Source organism: Psammomys obesus, unplaced genomic scaffold (genome assembly GCF_907164565.1).
Source record: "Psammomys obesus unplaced genomic scaffold, mPsaObe1.curated_primary_1811, whole genome shotgun sequence".
Lineage (NCBI taxonomy): Eukaryota > Metazoa > Chordata > Mammalia > Rodentia > Muridae > Psammomys > Psammomys obesus.
Window position 1 is genome coordinate 7517858 of NW_026596152.1, and position 25706 is coordinate 7543563.

General features: G+C 47.3%; 1 protein-coding gene across 6 annotated transcripts in view; it reads right to left on the reverse strand.

The window, feature by feature from the left end:
• Positions 1-13802: 13802 nt before the first annotated feature.
• Positions 13803-25706, reverse strand: part of LOC129666843 (membrane magnesium transporter 2-like) — a 14639-nt gene continuing 2735 nt past the window's right edge. For 3 of the 6 annotated variants that reach the window (XM_055594156.1, XM_055594154.1, XM_055594160.1), the window contains exon 2: positions 13803-15744. In XM_055594156.1, coding sequence (XP_055450131.1) covers positions 15199-15570 — 372 coding nt within the window. In that variant the 5' untranslated portion in view covers positions 15571-15744 and the 3' untranslated portion in view covers positions 13803-15198. Of the gene's footprint in view, positions 15745-15870; positions 15987-17083; positions 17160-23886; positions 23920-25706 lie in introns of those variants that run through there. The other 3 variants (XM_055594157.1, XM_055594155.1, XM_055594158.1) reach the window with 3 other exon arrangements.

A 25706-nucleotide genomic window follows, 5' to 3' on the forward strand; every position in this document is an offset into this window, starting at 1 on the left:
CTGGCCCCCTCTTAGAGTTGCAGGAGGTTCTTGCAGTCTCCTGGTGGGGGGTTGTTATCAAAGCTCTTATTCAGTTGCACACCCTGAGCGCTGCATTACTGAGCTGGCAGGCGAAAGGTGCCCATGGCTGCAATGGTGCATGACTGTTTGTGAGGTGGCCTACCGCTCCTGAATTATTCATGAAGCCCGCTTCTCTGGGGGGATGTATGCCTTACACCATAAACTCGGTCAAAACTCTCTGGCTGGTAGGCCCCAGAGGGAAAGTTATCGTTGTCTTACTAAGTGGATGCCATACACTTCTCAGATTGCCTTCTAAATATTTGTGGCTATGCTTATAGAATAAGAGGAAGAAAGAGAACAGGGAAAATTAACAGTGAGGGGTATTCTTGCTAAACTGACTGTCTTACTGCTCTGTGGCTATAAAGTGATACTATAGTAGGGTTCTGTAGAGAAACAGAATTAAAAAGCATTATATGTATACATATACATACAGAGGATTATATATACATATATTTATATATTTTATATATAAATATTTACATAGATATATATATATATATCTGAAGGGTATGTATTAGAGTGGCTTACAGTCTGGTCCATCTAGTCTAGCAATGGCTTTTTACCAACAAAAAGTCTAAAAACCCAGTAGCTGTTCAGTCCATGATGCCTCAGATGGTCTTCAGTATATGCCAGAATCCTGAAGAAGTAGGCTCTAATGCCAGCGAAGGAATGGACTTGCCAGCAAGAGTGAGGGCAAGCAGGCGAAGAGCAAAATCTACCTTCTTCCATGGCCTTTATATAGGTTGCCACCAGAAAGTGGGGCCCACATTTAAGGTGGATCTTCCCACCAAAAAAATATCCAGCTTCAGGGTGGGTCTTCCCACTTTAAATGGTTCAGTCAAGAAATATCCTTCAAAGGCGTACCCAGCTATTTGGGTTTTAAGTTAATTCCAGAGGTCATCAGTTGACAAGAATAACCATACAGACTCCATGACCAAAGCAACTCTTAGAGAAAGAAAGCATTTAATTATGGGCTTGTTTACAGTTTTAGAGGATCCAAATTATCAGGGCTGGAGAGATAGCTCAGTGGTCTGCTCTTCCAGAGGTCCTGAGTTCAATTCCCAGCAATCACATGGTGGCTCATAACCATCTGTACTGGGATCTGATGCCCTCTCCTAGCATGCAGGTATAAATGCAGATAGATTACTCAAATAAATCTTTAAGGGAGAGAGAGAGAGAGAGAGAGAGAGAAAGAGAAAGAGAAGGAAGGAAGGAAGGAAGGAAGGAAGGAAGGAAGGAAGGAAGGAAGGAAGGAAGAAAGGACCTTTCCTAGATAACCAAAAAGCCTGCTGATTCAGGAAATAGAGTACCTTCCAAGGCAGGATTTTCATATCCAAACTGAGGCTCCCCACTCTCCCTCACCCCCAACCCTGGCTGTCCTGGACCTCGCTTTGTAGACCAGGCTGGCTTCAAACTCACAGAGAAACACGTACCTCCTGAGGCCTCTGCCTGGCCAACATGTGGCTTTTTATATATAATTTTTTCATTATCGAATAAAGATTTAATTTATACACGGCCTACAATGTGACTGGTATGTACTGTGCAATGAGACCCGCAAATGAACGAACACATGGGTCATTAGCTCTCTACCGTGTGTCCGCCCGATAACCAACAATGTGCACCGCACAGCACTCACCTCTCCGTCTCACCACCTCCCAATATGTATCTCTTCTTTTCTCCGACTTTGCTCATGCTCTTTCTTACTCTATTTCATATATATAGGAAAGGGTATATATATCTTTGGTGCCTGTGAGGGAGGACCTTAAGAAATAGGGATTTTGCAGATGTAACAGTTAAAAGAAGTTTTCTTGATTCCAGTGAGCCCTTGCCCAGCAGCTGTCTCACCTCAAGGTCAGGAGGGTGGGGACAGAGACCCCACAGGAAGAGGTCAAGGTGCCTCGCCTGAGAGAGCGGGGAAGACACTTGCCTAAGTGCCTCCAGAGGAAGCAGCCTGCTGCCATCTTCAGCATGGGAGAATACAGTCATTTTGCTTCAAACCACCCGTCTGTCGGTCGTTTTTATACCATCCTTCCTACACGAACACAGTCGTTAATGGAACTGGGACGCACAGAGAGATCAAAGGCCTGGGGCAGCTGTGCTATGCTGCGCGCCTTCTCGCTCTCGGCAGCCCCAGCGCCGTTTAAGGAAAGCCATTCTAGCAGTATGGAACACAGCCCTCGTGGATTTGGTTAATAGGGCTCCTAGTGACTGGTGCTGAGGTTGCCCCCAACACTCGACGATTCCGGAGACGATTTCAACAGTGTGTGTCCCAGACTGTATTTGTAACGGCTGACTGTTTAAGTGGAGAAACCAGAAGTAAATATGACAAAATATGTTAACCTCCGCTAATATGTGTGACAGGCGTGTAGGTGTTGTATTTTCTGTAGGTTCTGGAACATGTGAAATACTCTATAATCAAAACTGTATTTAAAAAATTCACTCAGACAGAATAAAGAAGTGGCTCACTCAGCTTAAGAGTTTAAGTCATTCTGTGGAATTCCTTCCGATAACAGTTTTCAAGTGACGTTCCTGACAAAAAGCCTGTGATGATTCATAATGAAACTCATTATTTTGTATGCTAACAAAAAAAAAACTTAAAAAAAAAAAGTTGGGTTTGGTGGCTCAGACCTGTAACTGGAGCGCTTGGATTGCTGACGCAGAGGATGACTGCATGTTCCAGGCAGGCCAGCCTGATGGGCAGACACGAGGCCCCATCTTTAAAAACAAAACAAGCAAAAATGTGCAATAATTGTTTCTGTGTGTGTATGTCTTCGTCTTGAGAATGGGAGGCAGCGGCAGGTGGATCTCTGTGAGTTCAAGGCCAGCCTGGTCTACAAAGCAAGTCCAGGACAGCCAGGGCAACACAAAGAGAGCCTGTCTTGAAAAAACAAAGAAAGGAAGAAAAAGCCTCGTGCAAACCAGTCATTCCCCAGTCCTCCCTTCTCTGGCTCCTGTCAGCCATCGATCTGCCTATCTATGGATTGAACCAGGGTGCCAACCTGTGGTTCTCAGGCTACACACATTTCAGGAGAGCTATGAATCCAGCCCAACACATACAGTAAGATTGAAAGGTTGGATATCTAACCCAGTGATGGATTCAGAAGATGATGACAGTATTGGGAGATGACAGAAACTAGTAGAGCCAGCAGACCATGGGTTAAAACCTCTGGAAATGACCCAAAACAAATCTTTTCTGTTTAACATTGTTTCTATAAGTTATTTGTCATGGCCACAGAAATACTAACACTTAGTATAATATGACCTGGCAATTCTGCTTCTGGGTGTCCACCGGGAAGGTTGAAAGCAGACACAAGCACGTGCGTATCATAGAAGCATTATTAACTGAGGACATGCCATCAGTGGATACTAGATAATCACAGTGTAACAGACAATGGGCTTGTTATTCCGTTGTATAAAATAAAGCCGTGAACCTTAATGACATTACGCTAATTGAAATAAGGTAGTCACAAAAGGATGAAGGAGGTACAGCGAAGGGTCAAATCACAGAAACAGAAATAAAACTGACTATCAGAGGCGAGGGAAAGAGAAGACTGGGGCATTACTGTTTGAGGGATGTGGCGACTTCGGTGGGTTTTTACAGTTTAGATCTGAAGTGTCCCCAACAGCTCATGTGTTGAAGGCTAGGTACCTGTTACAAGGAAGTGGTGGATCCTTTAAAAGGCAGAGCCAGGTGGGAGGAAATTAGGTCACCCGAGGCATGTCCTTGATGAGGCTATTGGGAGGCCTGCCTTCCCCTCATTGGCTGGCTTCTGGGAGGTGAGTGGCCTTGCTCCACCATAAACTTCCTGCCATGATGCTCTGACTCACAGTCATGGAATGCTTTCCTCTGTCTGACCTGAATAGTTTTAGCATCTTCATCAGAGCAGCTGTGTCTGCTCAGAGGCAACCCTCCAGATCAGGCCTGGCACCTTCCCTCATAAGACAGTCGGGAGGGCCTTAGGCCCCTCTGAGACTGCAGCCACTCCCTCTGCACTGGTCTTGGGAAGCACTCGTGTACACTGAGCGTGGAAGGTCATCTGAAGGGGAGACCCCACCTATGCAGCTATGAAGCCGTCATTATCCACGCTGGAACGGGATGCTTCAGTACTTATGGCTGTTCCGGAGTCACCCACACTCCTGTAACTAACTTTTCACCCTTGATTCTAAAAGCCAAATAAACTCATTGATTCACCAAAGTAGACCTGGATAGAGTCATCCCTCTGGTTGGTCACTGGTGCCTTGCCTGGGGTTAGAAAACATTTGTTTATTTTTCCCCAGGGAAAGCTCCTCCCATACTCACTGTAGGCCCAAAAGCAACAGAGTGAGCTGATCATGGACTGACAGCTCTGAAACTATGAGCCCAAACAAATCCTCCCTCCTAAACTACACAGAACAGAAGAGGAAGTATCTTCAGAGTGAGTCTTTTTTTGTTTGTTTTCATTTCTGTTTTGTTTTGTTTTTCAAGACAAGGTTTCTCTGTGTAGCCCTGGCTGTCCTGTAACTCACTCTCTCACAGAGGTCTGCCTGCTTCAGCTTCCTGAGTGCTGAGATCAAAAGCATGCATCATCACCACTTGGCTCCAGAGTGAGTCTTTGCAGCCACCTCGTCTGGGATGTCACAAGTTAACAAGAACCTGTTCTTCATGAGTACGGCTGTCACCCTCCTCCAAGGGGCTACCTTCCAAGACCCACAGTGGATGTTCAAAACAGAAGATAGCAGCAAACCTTACCTATACTCTGATTTTTTTTCCTACACACACTTAGCACACAGTTGAAGTCACAAATTAGACCCAGAAAGAGATTAACAACAAAAATAACATAGATGAACTGTAACAAAATTGCCAGCATCTCTAGGGTGGCACTTTGAGGACATTACTGAGTAAAATATAGGTAATTTGAACACAAGCATGTACCACTTCAGCAGTCACTCTGACAAAGGAGATGGCTATTAGCATATGAACACACAGATATACTGGACAAAGGGATGGTTCATGTTCTGGATGGGACAGTGAAGGATGAAGCCAAATTCATCAAAATATCCAGAATGAGACACAAGTAAACAGTGCTTATTTCTAGGATTTTCCCTTTAATGCTTTGACCCAGGTCGGGGGAAAGTCTACTCTCTGTGAATTCTAATTTTTTTACATTTCCAGAGGCCAGCCTCTGATGGCATTTGCAGCTGGTGACTTGGTTGGAGGAGGGTGTCACAGTCCTTGCGGATGCCAAAACTGACTCAGATTTCTGTGCAATACTGATTAGGTAGCTGAAGCTAGCCAGAGAGTTTCATTGCCCAGGATTAGGCCTCAGCACAGTGTGGCCCTGCATTTGCTGCTCTCCTCTTTTCTCCTGGGCATCCTGCCCTCTGGGTCCGTTCATAATCCTCTTATCCATCCACCAGATGGCAGGAGAGGGATGCCTAGCAAATCCTCCACCCCCCCCTCACTGCACCAACCATAGGCAGTCTCGACACAAAAACATCCTAACTTCCTGTGTCACCATGCTTTCCGTCTCTCACGAGAGCGACTCAGATCCAGGCAGAGGCTCCTTGAAGATGCCTCAGGGTTGGTTCCTGAAGTACAGTTAGGGCAGCACTCTGTGAAAGGCAAAGAAGAGAGAGAGGGGGAGATCTTGGGAAAGGAAAAAAGTGGCACTGAGCGTAATTTCCAGACTGAACTTACCTGCAGCCTTGCAGGCTGGTGGCAGAGGTGACAATCCCCCTTTTCACATGCCCCGTGACCCCATCTTTTTGATCCTGCGCATCTAGGAGTGGTGGCACACCTCTGTAATACCAGCACTCACAAGGTGGAAGCAGAAAGCTCTAGAGTTCAGTGTCATCCTCAGCTACACAGCAAGTTCAAAGCTAGCCTGGGTTACATAAGACTCTATCTCAAAAATACAATGATGGTGATGATGATGATGATGATGATGGTGGTGGTGGTGGTGGTGGTGATACTACCATTGGGTAGCAGAAGCTGGTCCTAACAAGGCAGCCTGTGCCATGCTACAAAGGCCCCTGGAGAAGTTCAAGGACAGCCAGGCAGAAAGCAAGTGCACAGACAGAGCCTGGCTCTGAAATGTGGGAAGACGTGGATAAGGCACCGTTCCAGTGAATCCTCATAATGTCTTACTTCTACCTGATGTGTGAGGAATTTTCAAAGCATTTTCCTATGTGTATACTGTTCTGATTGTCGACAGCGTCATTGGGGCCAGGCACAATGAGTGGGCCGGGCCGGAGTTCCCAGATTCTGTCCTCTCGGAGGACTCTGCAGCACGGGTGGCTCCCCGAATCATCACATGCCCACTTCCCCTCAAGGGCCTGACCTTCCACCCTGCATGACCTGGCAACTTGACTCCATCCTTTCATCCTCTCAGCTTCTTCCTGTATCTGTTGCTCTGGTTCGTCGGCTTTGCAGGTTTGCCTCTTTGGGTCTGTGCAAACAATTTCTTATATTAAATAGTCACATCTGAGAGAGAAGGAGAGAGGTGGGGGTGGGGAGAGGCACAGCTCCCTGGCTGGTTGGAGCAGGAATGAAACGAGCAGATGCTGCCTCCTGCCTCCCAGCTCTTCTCTTCCTACCACAGAGGGCTTTAGAAGAGACACATAGGATTTTCTCCAGCTTCCCTACATATGTGCGTCCCCGTCAAACTCCCAGCTCCATCCTGTACCAGCAGTGGGACCACAGGAATGCGATTTGACCTGTCTGGGCCTTAGCGCTTCGTCTGTGAAATGTGAATTTTGACGATTCAGGGTTGTTGTAAGAACAGAACGAGGTTGCGCGCGCACAGGGCTTTCCACACATATAGTACTTTATAAATGACAGAACTTTGTGCCACGCAGAATACGCAGTGGTCAGAAAAACCATTCGTTTTTACATGGCAAAAGTTAGCTGGGTTCAATTTCCAGCCCCCACATGGTGACTCACAGTCCCAAGGGATCAGACACCTTGTTTTGATGTCCACAGGCATTAGGTACATAAAAATAAAGATCATGAAAATAAAGTTAAAAAAAAATAGTCAAAGGGCTAGGTGAGGTGGTGCACACCTTGAGCTGAGCGCTCCAGGGCACCCCTCAGGGGCACCCAGGAGGCACAGCCATCCGGGTGTCTTGTGAGTTTAGAGGCCAGTGTGACATACAACACAGTGAAAATCTGTCTGAAGAAAGTAAAGAGGTGGCCAACGGACTTGACTAAATATTTCTCCAGGGAAGAAACACCAGCGTGCAATGAGTGCCGAGCCGAGCCGAGCTACGGAGACAGCGGCGCCACTGGCACAACCATGAAGACCAGAGTCCCACCTCTAGCACCCACAGGGATTTTTAAGGTGGGGACAAGGTTGTGGTGGCATGGCAATGTGCATCTGTGACCCCAGGGCCAGGAAGTGAGAAGGGGGATCCCCTGGGCTTTCTAGTCAAGACAAACCAGCAGACTTGAGGGAAAGAAAGATGCCACCTCAGAGAAATAACCAGTTACCCAGTAAAGTGACCGAGGACAATGCTCAATCTGTACCTCTGGTTTCCACATACACACACACACACAAGACAGACAGACAGAGAGGGACAGGCAGAGACAGAGACTCTCTGGGAGGCTCAATATCACTTCTCATTAGGGAAACGCAAGTCAAAACCACAATGAAATGCTGCCTCATCCTTCCTGGCACGGCGACCATTAAAAATGCAAAGAGGATTTGGAACCAGCATCGGATAAAGGACTCGCTGTTCAAATTTGAGGGCCACAATTTGAATTTCCAGAATCCACATAAAAGCTGGCAGGTATGGTGGCCACTGCAACCACAGCACCTGGAGGTAGAGACGGGGGCTCCCCAGAGCAAGCTGGTTAGCTAAACTAGTCAACCCAACACACACCAGGTTCAGTGAGATCCCTGCCTCAGTAAATAAAGTGACGAGCAATCCAGGGATATACGTGGTGTCAACCTCTGGCCTACATGCACACACATACTTGGGCACACCACATACATACATGTGCAAATTAATAATAATAATAATAATAATAATAATAATAATAATAATAATAAAGTAAAATAAAAAAGAAAGAAAAGCTGGGAGTGAACTCAGCAGATAAGTGGCTGAGTGCCATCCCTGGCAGAGGAAGGAGGGGAGGGAGGAGCAAGGATGTGGGACCTTTGAACATCATTGGCAGGTTTGGGAAGGGGTGCAGCCACTAAGGAAAACATGATGGAGGTCCTGAATAAAGAATACATGTGGAGCCGGCGGTTCTTCAATCCCAGCACTCAGGAGGCTGAGGCAAACAGATCTCTGAGTCCGAGGCCAGACAGGTCTACAGAGTGAATTTCAAGACAGCCAGGGCTACACAGAGAAACCCTGTCTCAAAACAAACAAAATAATAATATAGCAATCCCAGCTCTGGACATTTATCCAAAGTAATTGGAGGTGCCCACTCCATTCTTGGAGCTTACAGTGGCACCCTTTACTGGGTTTCTCGTTCTGCACCCTCAGTTACTTGAGACATTTGCAGGCCCATGTTTTTTCACACCAGCCAAGAGAAGGGAGCCCCTCCGGTGTCCATCAACAGAGACAGTGTGGTGTACGGACCCAGCATAACAGCCCGCAGCCTTTAAAACTACTGAAATCCTGTCACAAGCTGCGTGGATGGAGCTTGAGGTCACTGTACTGAAAAAATTAAGCTCGTTCCAGGACAGGTACTGCAGGACCACACTTACAGGAACGATGCAAAAAAGCCATCTCCACCCCCTGACCCCACCCCTGTATCCCCACCCTGCCTCCCTCTTGAGCCTAAACTGCACAGGAATCGGGAATGGAGGAAATCATCCTTTCCTTCTGACAAGCTTCCTCTGCTTCCTGGCTTATTTACTGAATGAACGTCTGCCAAGGATCTGCTGTGTGCTAAGCCCCCGGGGCTGGCTCTGGAGACAAGAGTGGTGAGAAAAGGCAGGGCGCTGCTCTCCAGTCTTTTCCATCCAAGTCAACAAAGTGACTTCAGAAAGTGTAGCTGTCACGCTGAGGATAAGCAGGTCTGCCAGGATCAAGGAAGACCTAGAGTGAGAAGTACCAAGCCAGGAGCAAAGGAAACCCCCAGGAGAGGAGACGCATTCAAAAGTCCAGACAGAAGACAGCGCACCGAGCCTAAAAAGGCCAGCGTGGCCTGAGGACTGGCACAACAGAGCGCAGCCGCACACGCGGCTGTAACAGACAGCTCAGGGCTTTGCAGGTGTGAAGGAAACTGTAGACAAAATGAAAAGGGGGGAGGGGTGTTGTCCCGTGAGAAACGGTCGGCTCTGAACGCCAGGACTCCAGCCAAGGACGGAATTCAACATCCCCAGGTTCCCGCTCGAGGGAGGTTTGTCTTTCGCCACCTGTGAGCCCTGATCCAAGCGTTCTCAAGGCTGGGCGTGCGCTGGGGTCAGCTAGCCTTACACCACAGACCCCTGGGCCACCCCGTTCTGATCAGGTAGATCTGGGGAGAGCCCAGAACTGGCACCTCACGCTCACGCCGGCGCCGTGCGACTCCGCCACGCGGAGAACGCCGGAAGCAAGTCTGAGACGCTTTCCGAGTGTCTCTTCTGGAAAGGTGCCTTTCTGTCCGGGTGGGCGTGGTTATCAAACGAGGGAAAATATGTCCAGGAGGTGGTGTGTAGGCCCGTGGGGGTGGGTTGGGGCTGGGATGGGGCGGTGTCTCCATGTGTAGTCCTGGCTGGCCTTGGCCTCCCTGTGTAGATCTAGCTGGCTTCACACTTGCAGGGACCCTCCAGCCTTTGCTTTCTGAGTGCTGGGATTACAGGCGTGCACCACTATGCCTGCTGGGAAAGCCTTTTATAAAAAGAAAAAGACAAACACATGGAATTACCACCTTCGCGATGTTCACCAAGCATCCTCCCATCTGCTTCCTTCCTAGTTTATAAGGAGTGTTCTCGTCTAAGGGGAGCAGCTGACTGCTTGGGAGCGACCACGATTTTATACCATTGATTCTAACTCTAATCCTTTGACCCTATGAGCAGCTGCTAACCCGCAATGCTAGGGCCATAGCTAGCTAGCTGTGCCTTGGAGAAACAGTCACACTCACCTCTATTGTTCTCTTCAGCGGGAGAGCTCGACGCCGCCTTCCAGGTCCTGCGGTTATTTTTGTCAACCATCATCTCATCCCACTCCTCCCAAACAAAGCTCTCCTGTGAGTCATCCAGGGAACCCAGAGCATATGACGGCTGTTTAGCTGGTATGTGACCATTCAGGAGGAGAGTATTAACGTCCTCAACAGAGATCCACAGGCTGCTTGAAACTCAAGAATCTGGAATATGTAGGTATGATAAATCTTAGTATGTGTATGTTTATTTGTATTCACTCAACAATATTTGGAAACCAACTGTACCATGCAGTTTTAGGTTCCACGAACAAAACAGAGCCTCCTCCCTCCACACACACACACACAGGTTTTTATGTTCCACTCTGGAAACATTCAGCAGTAACCCCTCAAGGGTTTTCTTTCTATAGTCCCAGTTACCCAGTGTTAACTGCAGACCAAAAAGTCTCAAAGGGAAGATTCTAGAAACAGTGGATACATTTTTATCTCTCTGTGTGGCACTGGCTGTCCTGGACTCACTCTGTAGACAGGAGCTACCCACCAACTCACAGATCCCCCTGCCTCTGCCTCCTGAGTGCTGGGATCAAAGGCTTACTGGCCCAGTGGGTAAGTTTTAACCTCCATGATGTTCTGAACGTCATAAAAGCTAGTGCCGGCAGCCTGTGAATGATCCCTTATATCTTGAGTGCCAACCCGGGCAGTATATGCTCCCCACCTGCTAATCACTTGATGATTGTCTGGGTTATCAGCCTGAAAAAATACCTAACAAACTCAGGACTCAGCAGGCATCTGCTCTAGGTCTTGCATGTTCCCTGGACAAGGACGACCAGTGTTTTCTGCAAGTGTACTTGTATGTCAGGTGCTGTGTGACAGAGGACACAGTCATGCAATCAGGTAGGTGAAATTAAATATAACAGGAGTTTTAGCAGAGGTGACTACAGGTTTGGGTTCAGTAAAGCATGAGATAAAAACAGTTCTAAGGAAGCAAGCTAATTAGGTATTCAACTGTGGGTGTCACTTTCCAGGTTCACTAGGGGGAAGCTGTTATGGACTGAATCTGAATTCATTCGTTTAGGGGTCCTGACATGTGACCTTTCTCTGTTCCCCTTTCCTTTGAATGTAGAGACTATGTCTAAGTCATGTTAGACCCACTGGTTCATTTAAGAAGCATGTAATGTGTGGTCTAGTACACAGCTGGAGAGAAACTTTCACTCAGGAAGATTCATACTTGTTATTTATCCATGATTTAGATGAGGTATGAGGCTTATGGTTGATACTGGGAAAAGCTGGGGCAGCATTGGCTGTGGGAATGGGCTGAACATATTTGTCAAGAGGGGGAGTACTCCAGGCTGAACAGTGATCCCCCAAAAGTTACATGTGGAAATCCAGTCCCCAGAACCTTCCTCAGACTATGAGTAGCTTTTTTTTCTTTGCCTCTTCGAGACAGGGTGTCTCTGTGTAGCTTTCGCTGTCCTGGAACTCAGAGATCAGCCTGCATCTGCCCCTCAAGTGCTGGGAAAAAAGGCATGCGCTGCCACCACCCAGCTGACTTTGAGTACCTTCGAAGAAGTGATTATGCTAAAATGATGTCATTGGTATGGGTGGGGTCCTTATGAAAGGATGACAGGACACGAGTACACAAAGGGAGGTCTACGTGAAGACACAGGAGACAAGACATCCACCGACAAGGCAAGGACAGAACTTTAGAGGAAGGTACCCAAACGAACTCAACTTGACCCCTAGGCTCCAGAATTATAGAGAATTAATTCTGGGCCGGAGAGATGGCCCAGAGGTTAAGAGCACCATCTGCTCTTCCAGATGGTCCTGAGTTCAATTCCCAGCAACCACATGGTGGCTCCCAACCATCTATAGTGAGATCTGGTGCCCTCTTCTGGCCTGCAGGCAGAACACTATACATAATAAATAAATCAATCTTTTTTTTTTTTTTTTAACAAAATTCCTATTTCTTAAATCACCCAGTCTGTGGCACTTTGTTACAACCCTAATAAACCACTACAGAGGGTTCTAGTTTCATTTCCATTGCTATGAGAAACATCCCGGCAAAAAAGCAACAAGCAGGGGGCTGGACAGATGGCTCAGTGGTTAAGAGCACTGGCTGCCCTTCCAAAGGACATGGGTTCAATTCCCTGGAACCACACGGTAGCTCACAACTGTAACTCTAGTTCCCCTCACATACACATACAGGCAAAACACCAATGTACATAAAATAGATAGATCATTTTTAAAAAGCAACAAGGAGAGAAAAAGTTTGTTTGAATTATAATTTCAGCTACAGCCCACTGCAACAGAGAACCTAAGGACCATCACATCCTATCCACAGTTAGAAGCAGAGACACAAATATACCCTTGTTCCCTGTTCTCATCCACAGTCCTCCTGTCCTACGCCCTTCAGGATGCCCTGCCTGGGAACAGGTGCCACCTATAGTGGGCTGTTTTCCCAGGTCAATTAACAATCAAGACCAGTCCCCACAGACCAATCTGATAAAGGCAATTATCCAATTGCGACTCTTCTAATTTGTGCCAAATTGACATTTAAAACTAACCATCGCCAGCGGCATCCTGTTCAAAGGAAGCAGTGTCACACTGCTGGGCACACCGAGCGCCTGCAAGTGTTCCGAAGACACGGAGTAGTGTGCAAGAGGCTGGAATAGGGAGAAGGAGTTTGGCTAGGCAGGCCCTCCAAGGATGCAACTGGGGCTTCAGTTTGTGTTCACCATGTCCAGGTGCTGAAAGGCTGAGGTCAAGGGTTATGTGACGTGACAGGTGATGTGCAACAGTGAATGCGCCAGAGCAGGAGTGGAATGAGCTAAAGGGGCTGTCAGCTAAGGGGGAGATGAGGGCTGCACTCGAAACATGGGTCACAGCTATGATGTGGTACGAAAAGCCAGGAATGCCTGGATGGAGAGGCAGGGTCCTGCGGAGATGCAGACCTGACGGCTTTAGTTCCCCTTTGGGTGAAGATCAGGAAAATCCCGGGGAAGGGAAACAAGATGAAAAAAGAAAACACTGCTTCCATTCTGCACAAAGGGAGTCGGAGGTGCAGGCTGCTGAAGGACAGGAATGTGCATCAACCGAAAACACGCAGCCGAGGCTCACATGTGTGATTACCTAAACCTTAAACTGCTGGGGAGGATTAGGAGGATGGCCCTTGTTGGGGAAGGTGTGTCACTGGCAGCGGCTTTAAGATCTTGAAAGACACCATTCCCAGAGTCAGGCAGTCAGCCAATCTGTCTGTCTCTGCCTTTTAGGGATCGTGTCAGCTGACCCTGCCACCATGCCTGTTTGCTCTGCTATTATAGGCTCTGACCCTCTGAAACTGTAAAACTGAGTAAACACTTTCTTCAATAGTCGCCTAGGCTACGGTGTTCTGCCACAGCTACAGAACAGTAAGACAGGTCTCTTAGAGTGGGAAGACGGACAGGGACCGGTCAGAAGGGCCACGTGGCATTTAACATGGAGGAAGATGGGAATCTCTGGAGAGGTGATGTCAAGGAAGGTACCCGATACAGGTCTTCCATTATTACACCACGGAAACCAAGGGCAGGACAACCCAGGAAGGAAGGAGCAGCAACAGCGGTGAATGCTTCAGACCATCAGAGTGAACTGAGCCTTTCTTAATAAATATGTACGGAAAAAAAACCAAGTATGGTGGTGTTTAATCACAGTTTAATTCCCGTACTTGAGGGAGAGACAGATCTCTGAATGCAAAGCCAGCCTGCTATATATATTGAGTTCCAGGTCAGTCCCCCACCCCATCTTTCACAGACACACATACCCCTCCCGAAAGCACTATGATGGATTGAGGGACATCACAAGGAACCAAGACAAACAGGATCTGGCCCTCAGGGAGTTGACATTCTTGTAGAAGCAGACCATAAGGACAAGTAAACAAACCACACAGAGATTCCACCAACTGTCAACCAAAGATATTTGGGGGAAATTCCATCTGCACTGAACATATGCAGGCATTTTCTTATCATTATTCCCTAAACAGTGCACTACGGCAACTCTTTACACAGAATTTACATGGTATTAAGTGTTACAAGTAATCTAGAGAGAAACATATGGGAGGGTTATATGCAGATACGATGTCATTTTCTAAGGACTACTTGAGCATCCAAGCATTCTGGTTCCGGTGCATGGCTGTGGAGTCAATCCCCTGTAAACACCAAGGGACAGTTTTACACAAACACAGCCTCCTTGTTGACTCTTGTCCCCTGGCGGCCCCTAATATATTTGCAAATGGCAGAATCTCAACGGAAGCACAGCACAAAAGGGAAGTGCTCGGATAACCAGACCGCAGCAAGTGACACATGGAGGTGGCCGCTGGGACAGCGGGACAGGCAGGGGCAAGGCTCTCTCCACCTCTACTCTGCACTCTTCTGGGAATGCTGGCCTCTTTCTCTCCTTCCCAGTCAGGCCTCTGCACACAGCGTGGAAAGCCATCATCATCATCTTTTTGCTTATGGCTCACAGCAGTCTCCAGATCATCAGTCTGAGCACCTGGAAGGAACCCGTGGTGACAGTTGCAACAAAGAGCCGGACTGCACACTGTGAAAACCTACAAGTTTCCTCAGGACCATAGTCAGTCAGTGGAGCCCAGGAGAGCCCACACACAAATCCAGTCTGAGAGCACATGGGCTCAAAATGCAAGCAGAGCTGATGTTTGTGTTTAAGGGGCAAAGCCAGAGAAAAACCGATGTCTCAGCTCAGCATGCAGAAACACATCTTCCTTACCAAAGCCTCTCTGCTCCACTCAGCCCCTTGACGGATGAGGTGAGGTCCACCTGCATTATCCGCTTTACTGGGGCTGAGACTGCCTCATCCAAAATCAGTTAGTCAGCTTCCGACAGCTGTGATGGCATACCTGAGATAAATATCTTTTGTGGGTCTTTTTTTATTACAGAGTTTCAAAAATTAAGTCTGAAAATATCAATAAAAATACTGATGTACAGGAGGTGATTCCCAAATCCCAGTGCTTAATTCTGCTTCTGTCTTGCTACTTAGTTTGTAAAAAAGCTGAACTGTACAGCGGATTTGAGCTTTCAAAACTTCGACAGCATGTCAGAAGATGACGTGCTGAGGTTCGAAGAATGACTTGTATCTGGTGACTGGAACCGTCCACGGCCAGGAGGAGGAAACACATAAAAAGATGGGCGATTCCTTAAGGTGTCAAACTTCATGTTCCTCAGTTCTGAGGTGGCGTCCCTGTCTTTAAAGTCCCCTGCAGTATGAACTACGCCATAGCAGGTAACTGCAAAGGCCAACAGCGTCTGGAGCACTATGTCTATTGGCAGTGAGCCATACTTCTTTTCCGTCAGTCGCATGTGAGAATTATGCTGTGCAGCCGAAAAGGCAGCGTGGGCGAGGGCAAAGAGGCCGATGCCTACCAGGCCCTTCCACAGCCACGGCACCATGGTTCGGAAGGAGTGGCAGCTGAGGGCTAGCCTCACACGCTGGGATGAAGACTTGTCTTGGCTCACAGCCTCAGAGTTTCCAAGCACATCTGGCCTCCTTGCTTTGGGCCTGTAGCAGCTCAGTACATCCTGGTGGGAGCAATTCGCAGAGCAGGGCTCTTCAACTCATGGCCACTGGAAAGCAAAAAGAGAGAAAGGATCAGGGACATACTCCCGGTGACTTAACTTACCCACTGGTCCCACCTCTTTTCCTCTTTCTGGTTTTTACAGACAGTGTCTCACTGTGTAACCCAGGTGTACCTCACACTTATGGGAATCCTCCTGCCTCAGCTTCCCGGGTATCAAGATTACAAATACTGCACTTCCACATCCTGTTGGTCCTATCTCTGAGATGTTCCTCCACTTCTCCACGGTGCCATAGACTGCAACCAAGCCTTTAACACACAAGTCTGGATACTTCGAACCCAGCTGCAGCATAGAAATAGTCAAAACAGTGTTTAGCCATATACCTGGATATCCTGTGGCTCAAGCAAGTTGACCAACTTGATGATGGAACTGCATCACACAGAGCAGACAGCCCCTCAGTGGCAAGCTTGGAAAAATGGCCCTAGGCTAGCCTCAGGGGCATGCTTTTCTGTTTTTTGTGGGTTTTTTTTTTCTTTTGTTTTGTTTTGATTTTCAAGACAGGTTTCTCTGTGTAGCCCTGGAAGTTCTAGAACTCTCTCTGTAGGCCAGGCTGGCCTTGAACTCACAGATACTCCTGCCTCAGCCCCCACCCCCACGTGCTGGGATTAAGGTGTGCGCCACCATTGCCCAGCTCTAGCCTGCTTTTCCTAATCAGAGTTCTCTGTGCTTTCTAAGGCTCCCTGTGTGGAAACAGGTTAGAGAGAATCTACATATTTATTTAAAGGTTTGGACAACTTATTCACTACGATAAGATAAGCTTTTGTGACATCTGCTGACTCACTTGTTTTCTAACATAACTGCAAGCCAGACATGGTGGCTCAGGGCTCTAACCCCAGTACCCATGAGCTCTAGCGCCTATGGTGGCCCACAACTCTAGCTCCAGGGGATCTAACACCCTCTCCCGGCCTCTGAGGGTACCAGGCCAGCATGTGATGCCCAGACATACATGCAGGAAAACCAAAACAAAATACACTAAAGCTCCCATTTCCAGGGGCTCCGCTCCCCTCCACAGGCACCGGGCACACATTCGGTGAAGGGCATGCACTCCGGCACGCATGTGGTACACAGACATGCATGTAGGCAAAACACCCATGTGCATAAAGTAAACAATAAAACAAATGTGGGTTTTTAGTTTGTGTGTTTTTTTGCTTGTTTGTTTTGAAGACAGGGTTTCTCTGTGTAGCCCTGGCTGTTCTGGAACTCACTCTATAAACCAGGCTGGCCTTGAACTCAGATATTTGCCTGCCCCTGCCTTCCAAGTGTTGGGAGTAAAGGTGTTCACCAGCACAGCCCGGCTTGTTTTTAAGCCAGATTCAGTGGCACACACCTGTAGTCCCAGACTTCTGTGGCAAGATGGAAGGCAGACACAGGAGAACTCCCCGTAAGCATGAGGGCCAGCTCGCCTAGAACACACAGGGAGATGAAGTAAATCAGACCGCACCGCAACAAAGTGGAAGGAGAGAAGCAACTCCTAAAAGTCTGACCTCCATATGCATGCTATAGCACATGTAACCAGGACACACACACACACACACCACATACATTCACACACAAGCGTATGCGCCCCCACACACAGAGTAATAATAATAAATAATAAAATGTAAAAGCCACCTATATTTCCAATGGGTGGGTAGCTGCCCCATAGAGTGAGTCAGGGGTCTAGGCTGCAACTGTGGCCCTCCCACAGACCCTGGTTATCATCTCCATCTTGCCAGGAGAAAGGGTGAGAGACTCCTTAGAGGCACACTTCATTCTGGGTTATGTACCACTAGTGAGAACTAGTCACTCGGTCACGCTGCAAGGGCGGGCTGGGGTACATCCTGGTCTGGCTGGCACTGCCCTGTAACTCTCAGTGCTTACAACGTCAGAAGAGTACTTGAGTGGACAGTTTGGCTTTCTGAGAGAACTGGACGGCAGGCACGTGGGTGCCTAGACAGGAGTTCTGCATCTGACTCTTCATTTAGACTTATTTGTTTGTTTGTTTGCATTGCCTGTATATATGAATATGTACGTGAACCTTGCCCATGCTTGGCACCCATGGAAGGCAGGAAATGGTGTGAGATATCCCGGAGCTAGACTGATGGGTGGCCTTGAGCCACCATGTGGGTTCTGGGAACTGAACCTGGGTCCTCTAGAAGGACAACAAGTGCTCTTAGCTATGTAGCCAACTTTGCAGCCCCCGTATCAAGGCTTTTTTAATTTTGAAGCCGTTGACATGACAGACTGTGTAATTCCTCTGTAGAGAGAGAAGGCGTAGTAGGATGTTTAACAACGCCTCTGGCTTCCGCCGTCCTCTAATGCCGGCAGTACCCCACCCCCAGTTATGACATTAAAAATGTCTCTCCAGCTGGCTGTGGTGGTGCACACCTTTAGACCCAGCACTTGGGAGGCAGAGGCAGGTGAATTTTTGTGAGTTCATGGCCAGCCTGGTCTACATAGTGAGTTCCAGGACAGCCGGGGGCTATTTGGGGAGACCCTGTTTCGAAAGAAAAATGGAGAAGAGGAGGAGGAAGAGGAGGAGGAGGAGGAGGAAAAAGTAAGTCTCTCCACACAGATGCCATGACAACACACATAAATAAGTAGATGTAACAGAGAGTTTAATACCGCTCAGCATTAAACACTAGAACCAGAATGACGGTTGTGAGCCACACGTGGGTCCTGGGACTAGAACCAGGACCTCTGCAAGCACAGCAGGCGCTCCAACTGCTGACCGTCTCCCCAGCCCCACCACTGGTGTTTTATAACCCAGTGTGCGTTGCTCTCTCCCAACAGGCCTGAAAACTCCAGCTTCAGTACTTCTTCACTCACTTTTTAGTTTGGAAACCTTGGGCACAAAAATCAACCCAACTGAGAACAACTGTTCTAGATAAGAAAGAAATGGTCACCTGTCCGTCAGCTGGATATTGAACGTCATGAAACAGCTCAGCAGATGGCTGTTCAGTTTTGCTTACAAAGCGACTGACAGAATAGCAGAGGTGCTGATTGAAGATCCAGAAAGAAGTGCATTTCAATAAGCCCTAAAGTGGCTGTGCCACTCCCAGAAGACAAGAATAATCCCTCAAGATGCTACACTGCTTGGAAAAGCCAGAACACTGCAAAGAAACACTGTGCCTCCTTTGCAATTTAGCGTGACCATGTGACAGCTACAGGCATGAACTGAAGTGATGTGTGCCACTCCTTGCTAAGGCTTCTAAGAGTTCTCTTCCCCCGAGACTTTTTTCTTTATTTTGTTTTGTCTTACCATGCTGGCTTGTCTGTAAAGAACAGACTTTCTGAGCTAATTGTTACAGATTCCCTGAAATTTGTGTGCAGGAACAAGATTGTTTTTTTTTTTTTTTTATATAATTTGCCTAATGTAAGATAATACTTGTCAGTACCTGGGTGATTCTTGTTCTTTTTGAGGGTAATGAACTAGACTCTTAGGAAGGACAGTATTTCCAGGAAATGGACTGGGGATGATTCCTTTCGGCCTGATGAAAACAGGAAGGAGTAACATCCAGCTGAGCTTTGGGATGCCGGCAGTTTGCCTTATCTCCTGGACACCTGACAGCAGGGTGTTGCTTTGCTGAACAGCTTTCCTGGCTGTAGCTGATGGGAAATCCCTTCACACTACCTGAGAAGCTTTGAGACGGTGTCAAAGTCCCTGTGAACTGCAGATTTGCAGACAGCTACTGAGTCATAAAAATATACAAGGTTCTAGAAACTTAAGTAAGGGTGGTTGTTGGAAAAATAACTTGACGAGGTGTGATCAGTAAAGATGCACTTGAAACACAGCTGAAGAGAAAAAAGAAGGTAGCTGCCAGTTTCTGTGAAATAAGGATTTGGATTCATGTGTGAACTCTGAAGTGTCCCTGCTGTGTGGAACAACTTGGATCTGATTACACAAATTTTAAAAATATTTTTGTTTTTAATTATCTGTATAGATGGGTCTGTGTTTTGGTTTGTGTCGAGTAGAGTGCCTGCAGAGGCCAGAAGAGGACATCCAGTCCCTAGGAACTGAAGTTACAGATGGTTGTGAGCCACCATGTGGATGCTGGGAACCAACCAGGAGGCCATCTACAAAACCATCCAGTGCTCTAACTGCTGAGCCCTCTCTCCAGCCCCATAATGCTATTTACAAACCCCACACGTATTACTCTTACAGTCCTGAAAACACCAGCCTTTATTCCTTTCTTAAGCTTGCTGCTTAGTTTAGAAACAATAAACAAAATAACTGATGGTGTATGGTTGAGAAAAAGGATCTGCCAATCTCCTGTTCAGAAACTTCTAGTAGACTGTCCTGACACCCTTCCTGGTGCCATGGTCTCAGGATTACAGTTACATATAAGCATTCTTTATAGGCTCCCAGCCTCCTAGAAGAACTGGCTACTCTGAGCTCATCAATAGAAGACCTTTGTCACGCTGAACATTTTCTACAACCTGCCTGCATACCCTGCCTCCCAGGCCATGAATCTCACTCTCATTGGGAAGCCCCATACCTGATGGAGGACCCAAATACTGTTCATTCAATGCTCAGTACACAAAAAGAAAAAACAAAACAAAGCAGAATTTTACTTCACAAGCCGATGCTGCCATGTGACTGTTTTTGTGAAGGGTTAATGAACGCCACCATTTTTAAACATCCATACAGCTACTCACATTGTTCAGCATCCTCTACTGTTAGTCTCTGGGGCTCTTTTCATCTTCGCAAACACAGACATTCTGTACCCAGTAAAGAGTTCCACATTCCCCTCACCCTGCTCGGCTCTCTCATGAATGTCTCTGCCCCGTGGCATGCCTGTAGGCAGAGTTGCTGTAGGCAGAGTCCAGCAACGGTTGTCCTTTTGTGGTGGCTTATTTTACGTAGCACCATTCACCCATGTTGCTCCAGCCATTAGCATTTCCTCTTCTACAGCTGAATGGTAACTCCCTGCGTGACTAGAGGACACTTTTAGGTGGCTGTTTGTCAGTAGACCTAAGCTATCTTGACCTGTGGCTGCTGTAAAGAGGTTGTGAGGTTTCCTGTTTGTTTGGTCTGATTTTTGTTGTTGTTTTTGTTATTTTTGGAGATGAGGTCTCTCTACGTAGCTCTGGCTATCCTGGGATTCACTCTGTAGACCCAGCTGGCCTCAAATTCACAAAGATCTGCTTGCCTCTGCCCCTAGAGAGCTGGGATTTGTGTTCCACTGTGCTGGGAAGTTCTGCTGCTTTAATTTACGAAAATTGTGGTTTGTTTGTTTTTTGTTTTTGTTTCTTTACAGCTGTGACCCCAAACTAACATAACAACCCAACAGAGATACAGGCCAGAGATAGAGACACTCCACAGGAAAAGCAGATATACAGGCGTATGAAGACGTAGCCGACTTCTCTGGCTATCCTAGTCAGCTCGGGTCCTCCTAATAAACCCATAGCAGGTGGCTAAAGGACAGGATTTACCCTCACAGCACCGAGGATGAAAGCTAAAGGTACCAAGTGATCTAGCAAGGATTCTTCCCAGCTCCTCGCAGTCTCCTCCTTGCTGTGTTTGAAATGGTCTTTCCTCGGGAGGGGGGCATGCGGGGACAGAGCAATCTCTACGGTCTCAAGAGCTCAGCCCTCTAGACTTGTCTAATTACTCTCCAAAACCAGGCTCTAAAGAGCATCACGCTGGGGCTAAAGCCCCAGCATGTGGCTGCTCAGAGGATGCAAAGCCTACAGCATTCCACTCCAGGGCCACAGAAGGTTTTCTCTCTCTCTTTCTCTGGCTGTCTGTCTCTCTCTCTGTACATAAGTATACAGGGGCTGGAGAGATGGTTCAGCAGTTAAGCATACAGGCTGCTATTCCAGAGGACCCAGGCTCGAGTCCCAGCACCCACATGGTGGCTCGGAACAGTCCATAACTCCAGTTCTAGGAGATCCTATGCCACTGACCTCCGAGGAACCTGCATCACTTACAGGTGCACACATCTACATATAATTTAAAAATTAAAAATAAATCTTTTCTTAAAAAAAAAAATGTTCACAGCAGCACTCTTCACAGCAGCAAAAACCCATAAACAAATTGAGGCGGTCCTCAGTGGCGGAGTGGAAAAAACAAGCCAAGGTACAAGCCCGCAGTGAGCCATTACACAAAGTGAATGATCTATGGTGACACACTGCAGTACTGAGTTCTACTGACACATTAGTATATGGAAAAAAAAAAAAAAGTCACTCCACAAAAAGATTCATGCAGCAAGATGAACTTTGATAAAGTTAAAAATAACCCAAAGCAAGAATAGATACTCTTTAGAGAAAAAAACAACTGCCTACAGGATGCAGAAACCATTGGGCCTGGAGGAACAGGCCCCTAATCCCTGAGTTTCAAGGCCAGCCAGTCAGAGGAGGTCAAGGCCAGTCTGAGAGCAAGCAAAATAGAAAGGGGAAAGCGATGAAGGTAGAGCAAGATCAGACTAGTCTCAAGCTGTGCGTGTTTGAAACTTTCCATTTAAGTAAATTTAAAATAATATAAAGGGGAAAGCAAAGAATGATAAACACCAGATTCAGGACGTGGGCTAAGCAAGCAGAGAGAGTCAGGATCTTGGATGGAAGAGAATTCTATGATTCCACGTCAGTTTCTGTCACGTATTAGCCGGGTTTCTATTACAATAACAAAATACCTGGTAATCAACTTACAAAGGTGAAAGGCTCTTTCGGGCTCACAGTTTCGGAGGCTGAGGCTCTAGCCCTGGGCCACAGCTCCACTGCTTTATGTTTTTTTTTTTTTCCTACATTTATTTTCATGTGTATGGGTGTTCCACCTGCATGTATGTCTGTGCAAACCACCTGCATGCCTGGTGCCCTCTGAAGCCAGAAGATGGTGTCAGATCCCTTGGGACTAGAGGTACAGACAGTTGTGAGCTGCCATGTGGCTGCTGGGAATGAACCTGAGGTCCTCTGTAAGAGCTTATATTGCTCTTAAACCATTGAGCATGGCTCCAGTCCCTCCACTGCTTTTGAGTCTGTGACAAGACAGTAGGACATCATGGCAGGAGTAGAGAGAGATGCTTATATATGGCATGTGGGAAATGAAAGAGAGCATGAGCAAGGGCTAAGTCCTTCGAGGGCATGCCTACAGCGACCTAACCCTTCCCAGCAGGCCTCCAGGCCTTGCCTCTCACAGCTTCCACCACCTCCTAAGTCCCGTAAGCCTGGGACCAAGCCGTTAACAGACATTCCAGGTCCAAATTATACCATCCCAGATCTGCTGTGGCTTGGCTTTGTTTTGGATGATGAGTTTGTGAGCTCCTATTATAGAACCAACTAAATAACTAGATTAAGGTCGGCCATGCGTGGAACAATGAAAACCCAATTAGGGAGCAGAAAGGGAAGCATGAAACCATTGTCCACGGCTCTTGCCAGCACTAAATAGGCAGATCAAGGGACTGTGCCTATGGTACTGTGAGGAGACCTGGAGACTGAGTTGGATCTGGCTGGCCTGGAACTTCAAGATTCACCTGTCCCTGCCTCCCACGCCAGGATCAAAGGTGTGCACTAGCACGCCCTGCCAAAAACATAAGAAAAGAATGAAAATACAAAGAAATACAGTGAAGTGCCAACATCTGTCTTTCCCTCTGCTTCCTGGCTATAGACGTGATGTCACACCCACCTCAGGCGGCTGTGACTTTGCTGCTATGAGAGAATACACTCTTGGACTGTGAGCCAAACAGTCTCTTCTTTCATCAAACTGCCTGTGCCAGGTATCTTTTCTTCCTGTCACAGCAAGAAGAAAAATAACAAACACAGGGACCCTAAAGCTCTCTCCCTGTTGAAAGAAGGGACCAGAAATGTGACAGAAAAATAACTGGGCTACTGTGGACACCCTAGAAAGGTGATAACTGAACAAGCAAGGACACCCTAGAAAAGAGACAAGTGAAGAGAAAATGAACCTGTCCAAAAAAAAAAAAAAAAGTTCTTCAATACGTATAAAGGCAGAATAAAGAAAACCTCGTTCAAGATCATGTCTCCAAATTAGGAACCACGACAGCTGATTTCCAGTGCAGAGAAGAGGGAGAGTTCAACCCTGAGGATGGCACAGATGGGGGAACTTAGAGTCACCGGCGAAGAGTAAGGTCAGTGGATGGAAAATTACCAAGAGGAAATAGGAAAGGTAAGAGGGAGTCTGGTTAAACTGACCTGACAGGATTCTTACCGAAGACACGCCAGCACGAACAAGCACCACCTGGGGAATAAAAAAGCTTGATCGTGGGAGCAATCAGATAATGAAGACAAAGGGTTCTAGCTAAATGACCGTGGCAGAGTTCTTTGCTAAAACTGGATCTTACAAGGAAATACACAGACGGGCCTAGGATAGAGTTCAAACTAAAAAGACTGTCTAAACTTTGAACATGTAGAACAAGTAGAAAACCGTCAAGTAAGAAACAGGAAAACCCCTTTGTTGTAAGGGGGCGGCTTCACTGATGTCCACTAAAGGTCAGTACTAAATTCCTCTCAGTCCACAAATGATCATGAGGCTGAGGAGAGAAAACCTCCCACTGGCTTTCTCCCACTCCCCGGCTCCTCTAGCTCTACGTGGTCCCAGACTAGAGCTGACTGGAGCCTCAGCATCTATGACAACTCCTCTTCAAAGTCATGTATGCACTGCTGTGACCACAGCTCCTGCGGGAAACAACTGAGGGGCGTGGGGTGGGATTTGTGGCTCATAACCACCATTAACTCCAGCTCCAGGGAATCTGATGCCCTCTTCTGGCCTCTAAGGGTGTCTTCATTCGGGTGCACATACCTATACACAGATAGGCAAGCAAGCACTCATGCAGGCACGCACATAATTAAAAATAAATCTTTTTTAACAAAACAAAAGTAAATAAAAGCACGAGCCAAAACAAACCTCTTTTCTTTATAAGGTGATTCTCTCAGACACTTGTTATAGTAAAGAAAAGCTAACACAGAAAAAAATGAGAACGGGGTCAAATAGATCCTCAACCAAGCCAACAGTTGTGTATCAGAGAAGAGCATATTTTAAGAGGAAGACCAATGGTATAAAGTATAACAGCACAGGCTTTCAATCTAGACAGACCTAAGTTTGATTTCCTAGCTCTGCCCTTCACTGTGCGGCCTTGCACAAATCACTTCATCTATCTAAGATTCCATTTTTTCACCTGAGAAAATACAACCATAAGAAAGCAAATCTCACAGCTGCCAGGAGACACAAGTGAACCACAGCAGATGGAGAACAGGAGAACCGACAGAGACAGGCACCACCCGCCTTGGTGTCCCAGTGAGCAGAGAGCGGTTGCTGAAGGACACGATCAAAAGCACACTCGTTCCGGGATCTCTGGCCCGTCCCTGGCAGGCAGCAGAGACCGGAGTGTTCCACTTGCGCAGCAGGCCTTCGAGAGAACACTCTCGTTGAAGGAAGGCGAAGTGTCCACTGTTGAGAGACAATCCTCCAGGAGCCCAGCACACTCTCACGTGGTGTGGCTGGAAAGAGCCTGCCTCGTACCTGTGCCTCTTACCGGTGCCTCTTCTCACATTGGGCTTATAACAAGCAACGTTGAAGGATGACAATTTACTGCTTCCTTTATAAGCCACAGACTCCCCCCACCCCCCAAGCTCCGTGCTTCTCAGCTATGACTCGGACCATCTGTCTGCGGAGCATCCATCTGGGCCCATCACGCTGCCCCTGCAGGGCTTGAAGGCAAGAACTCAGGCAAATATGCTGATGTTCCTGCGACTTGCTCTGCCAGAGCAATGAAGTCCTAGGTCCCTAACCTCTAAGTCTTGTGCCTTCTACCGATTACCGCAAACCAACGGCAAGTTCAGTTATTAGCTCACAAACTAGAAAGAACCAGAGCTGCTGGTATATGCATGGTGTGAGAGCCATGTGCAGAACTGGCAAAGCCTACAATCAATGGGGATTCATATAGTACCTTGTACAAACAAGGATAGATAGATAGATAGATAGATAGATAGATAGATAGATAGATAGATAGATA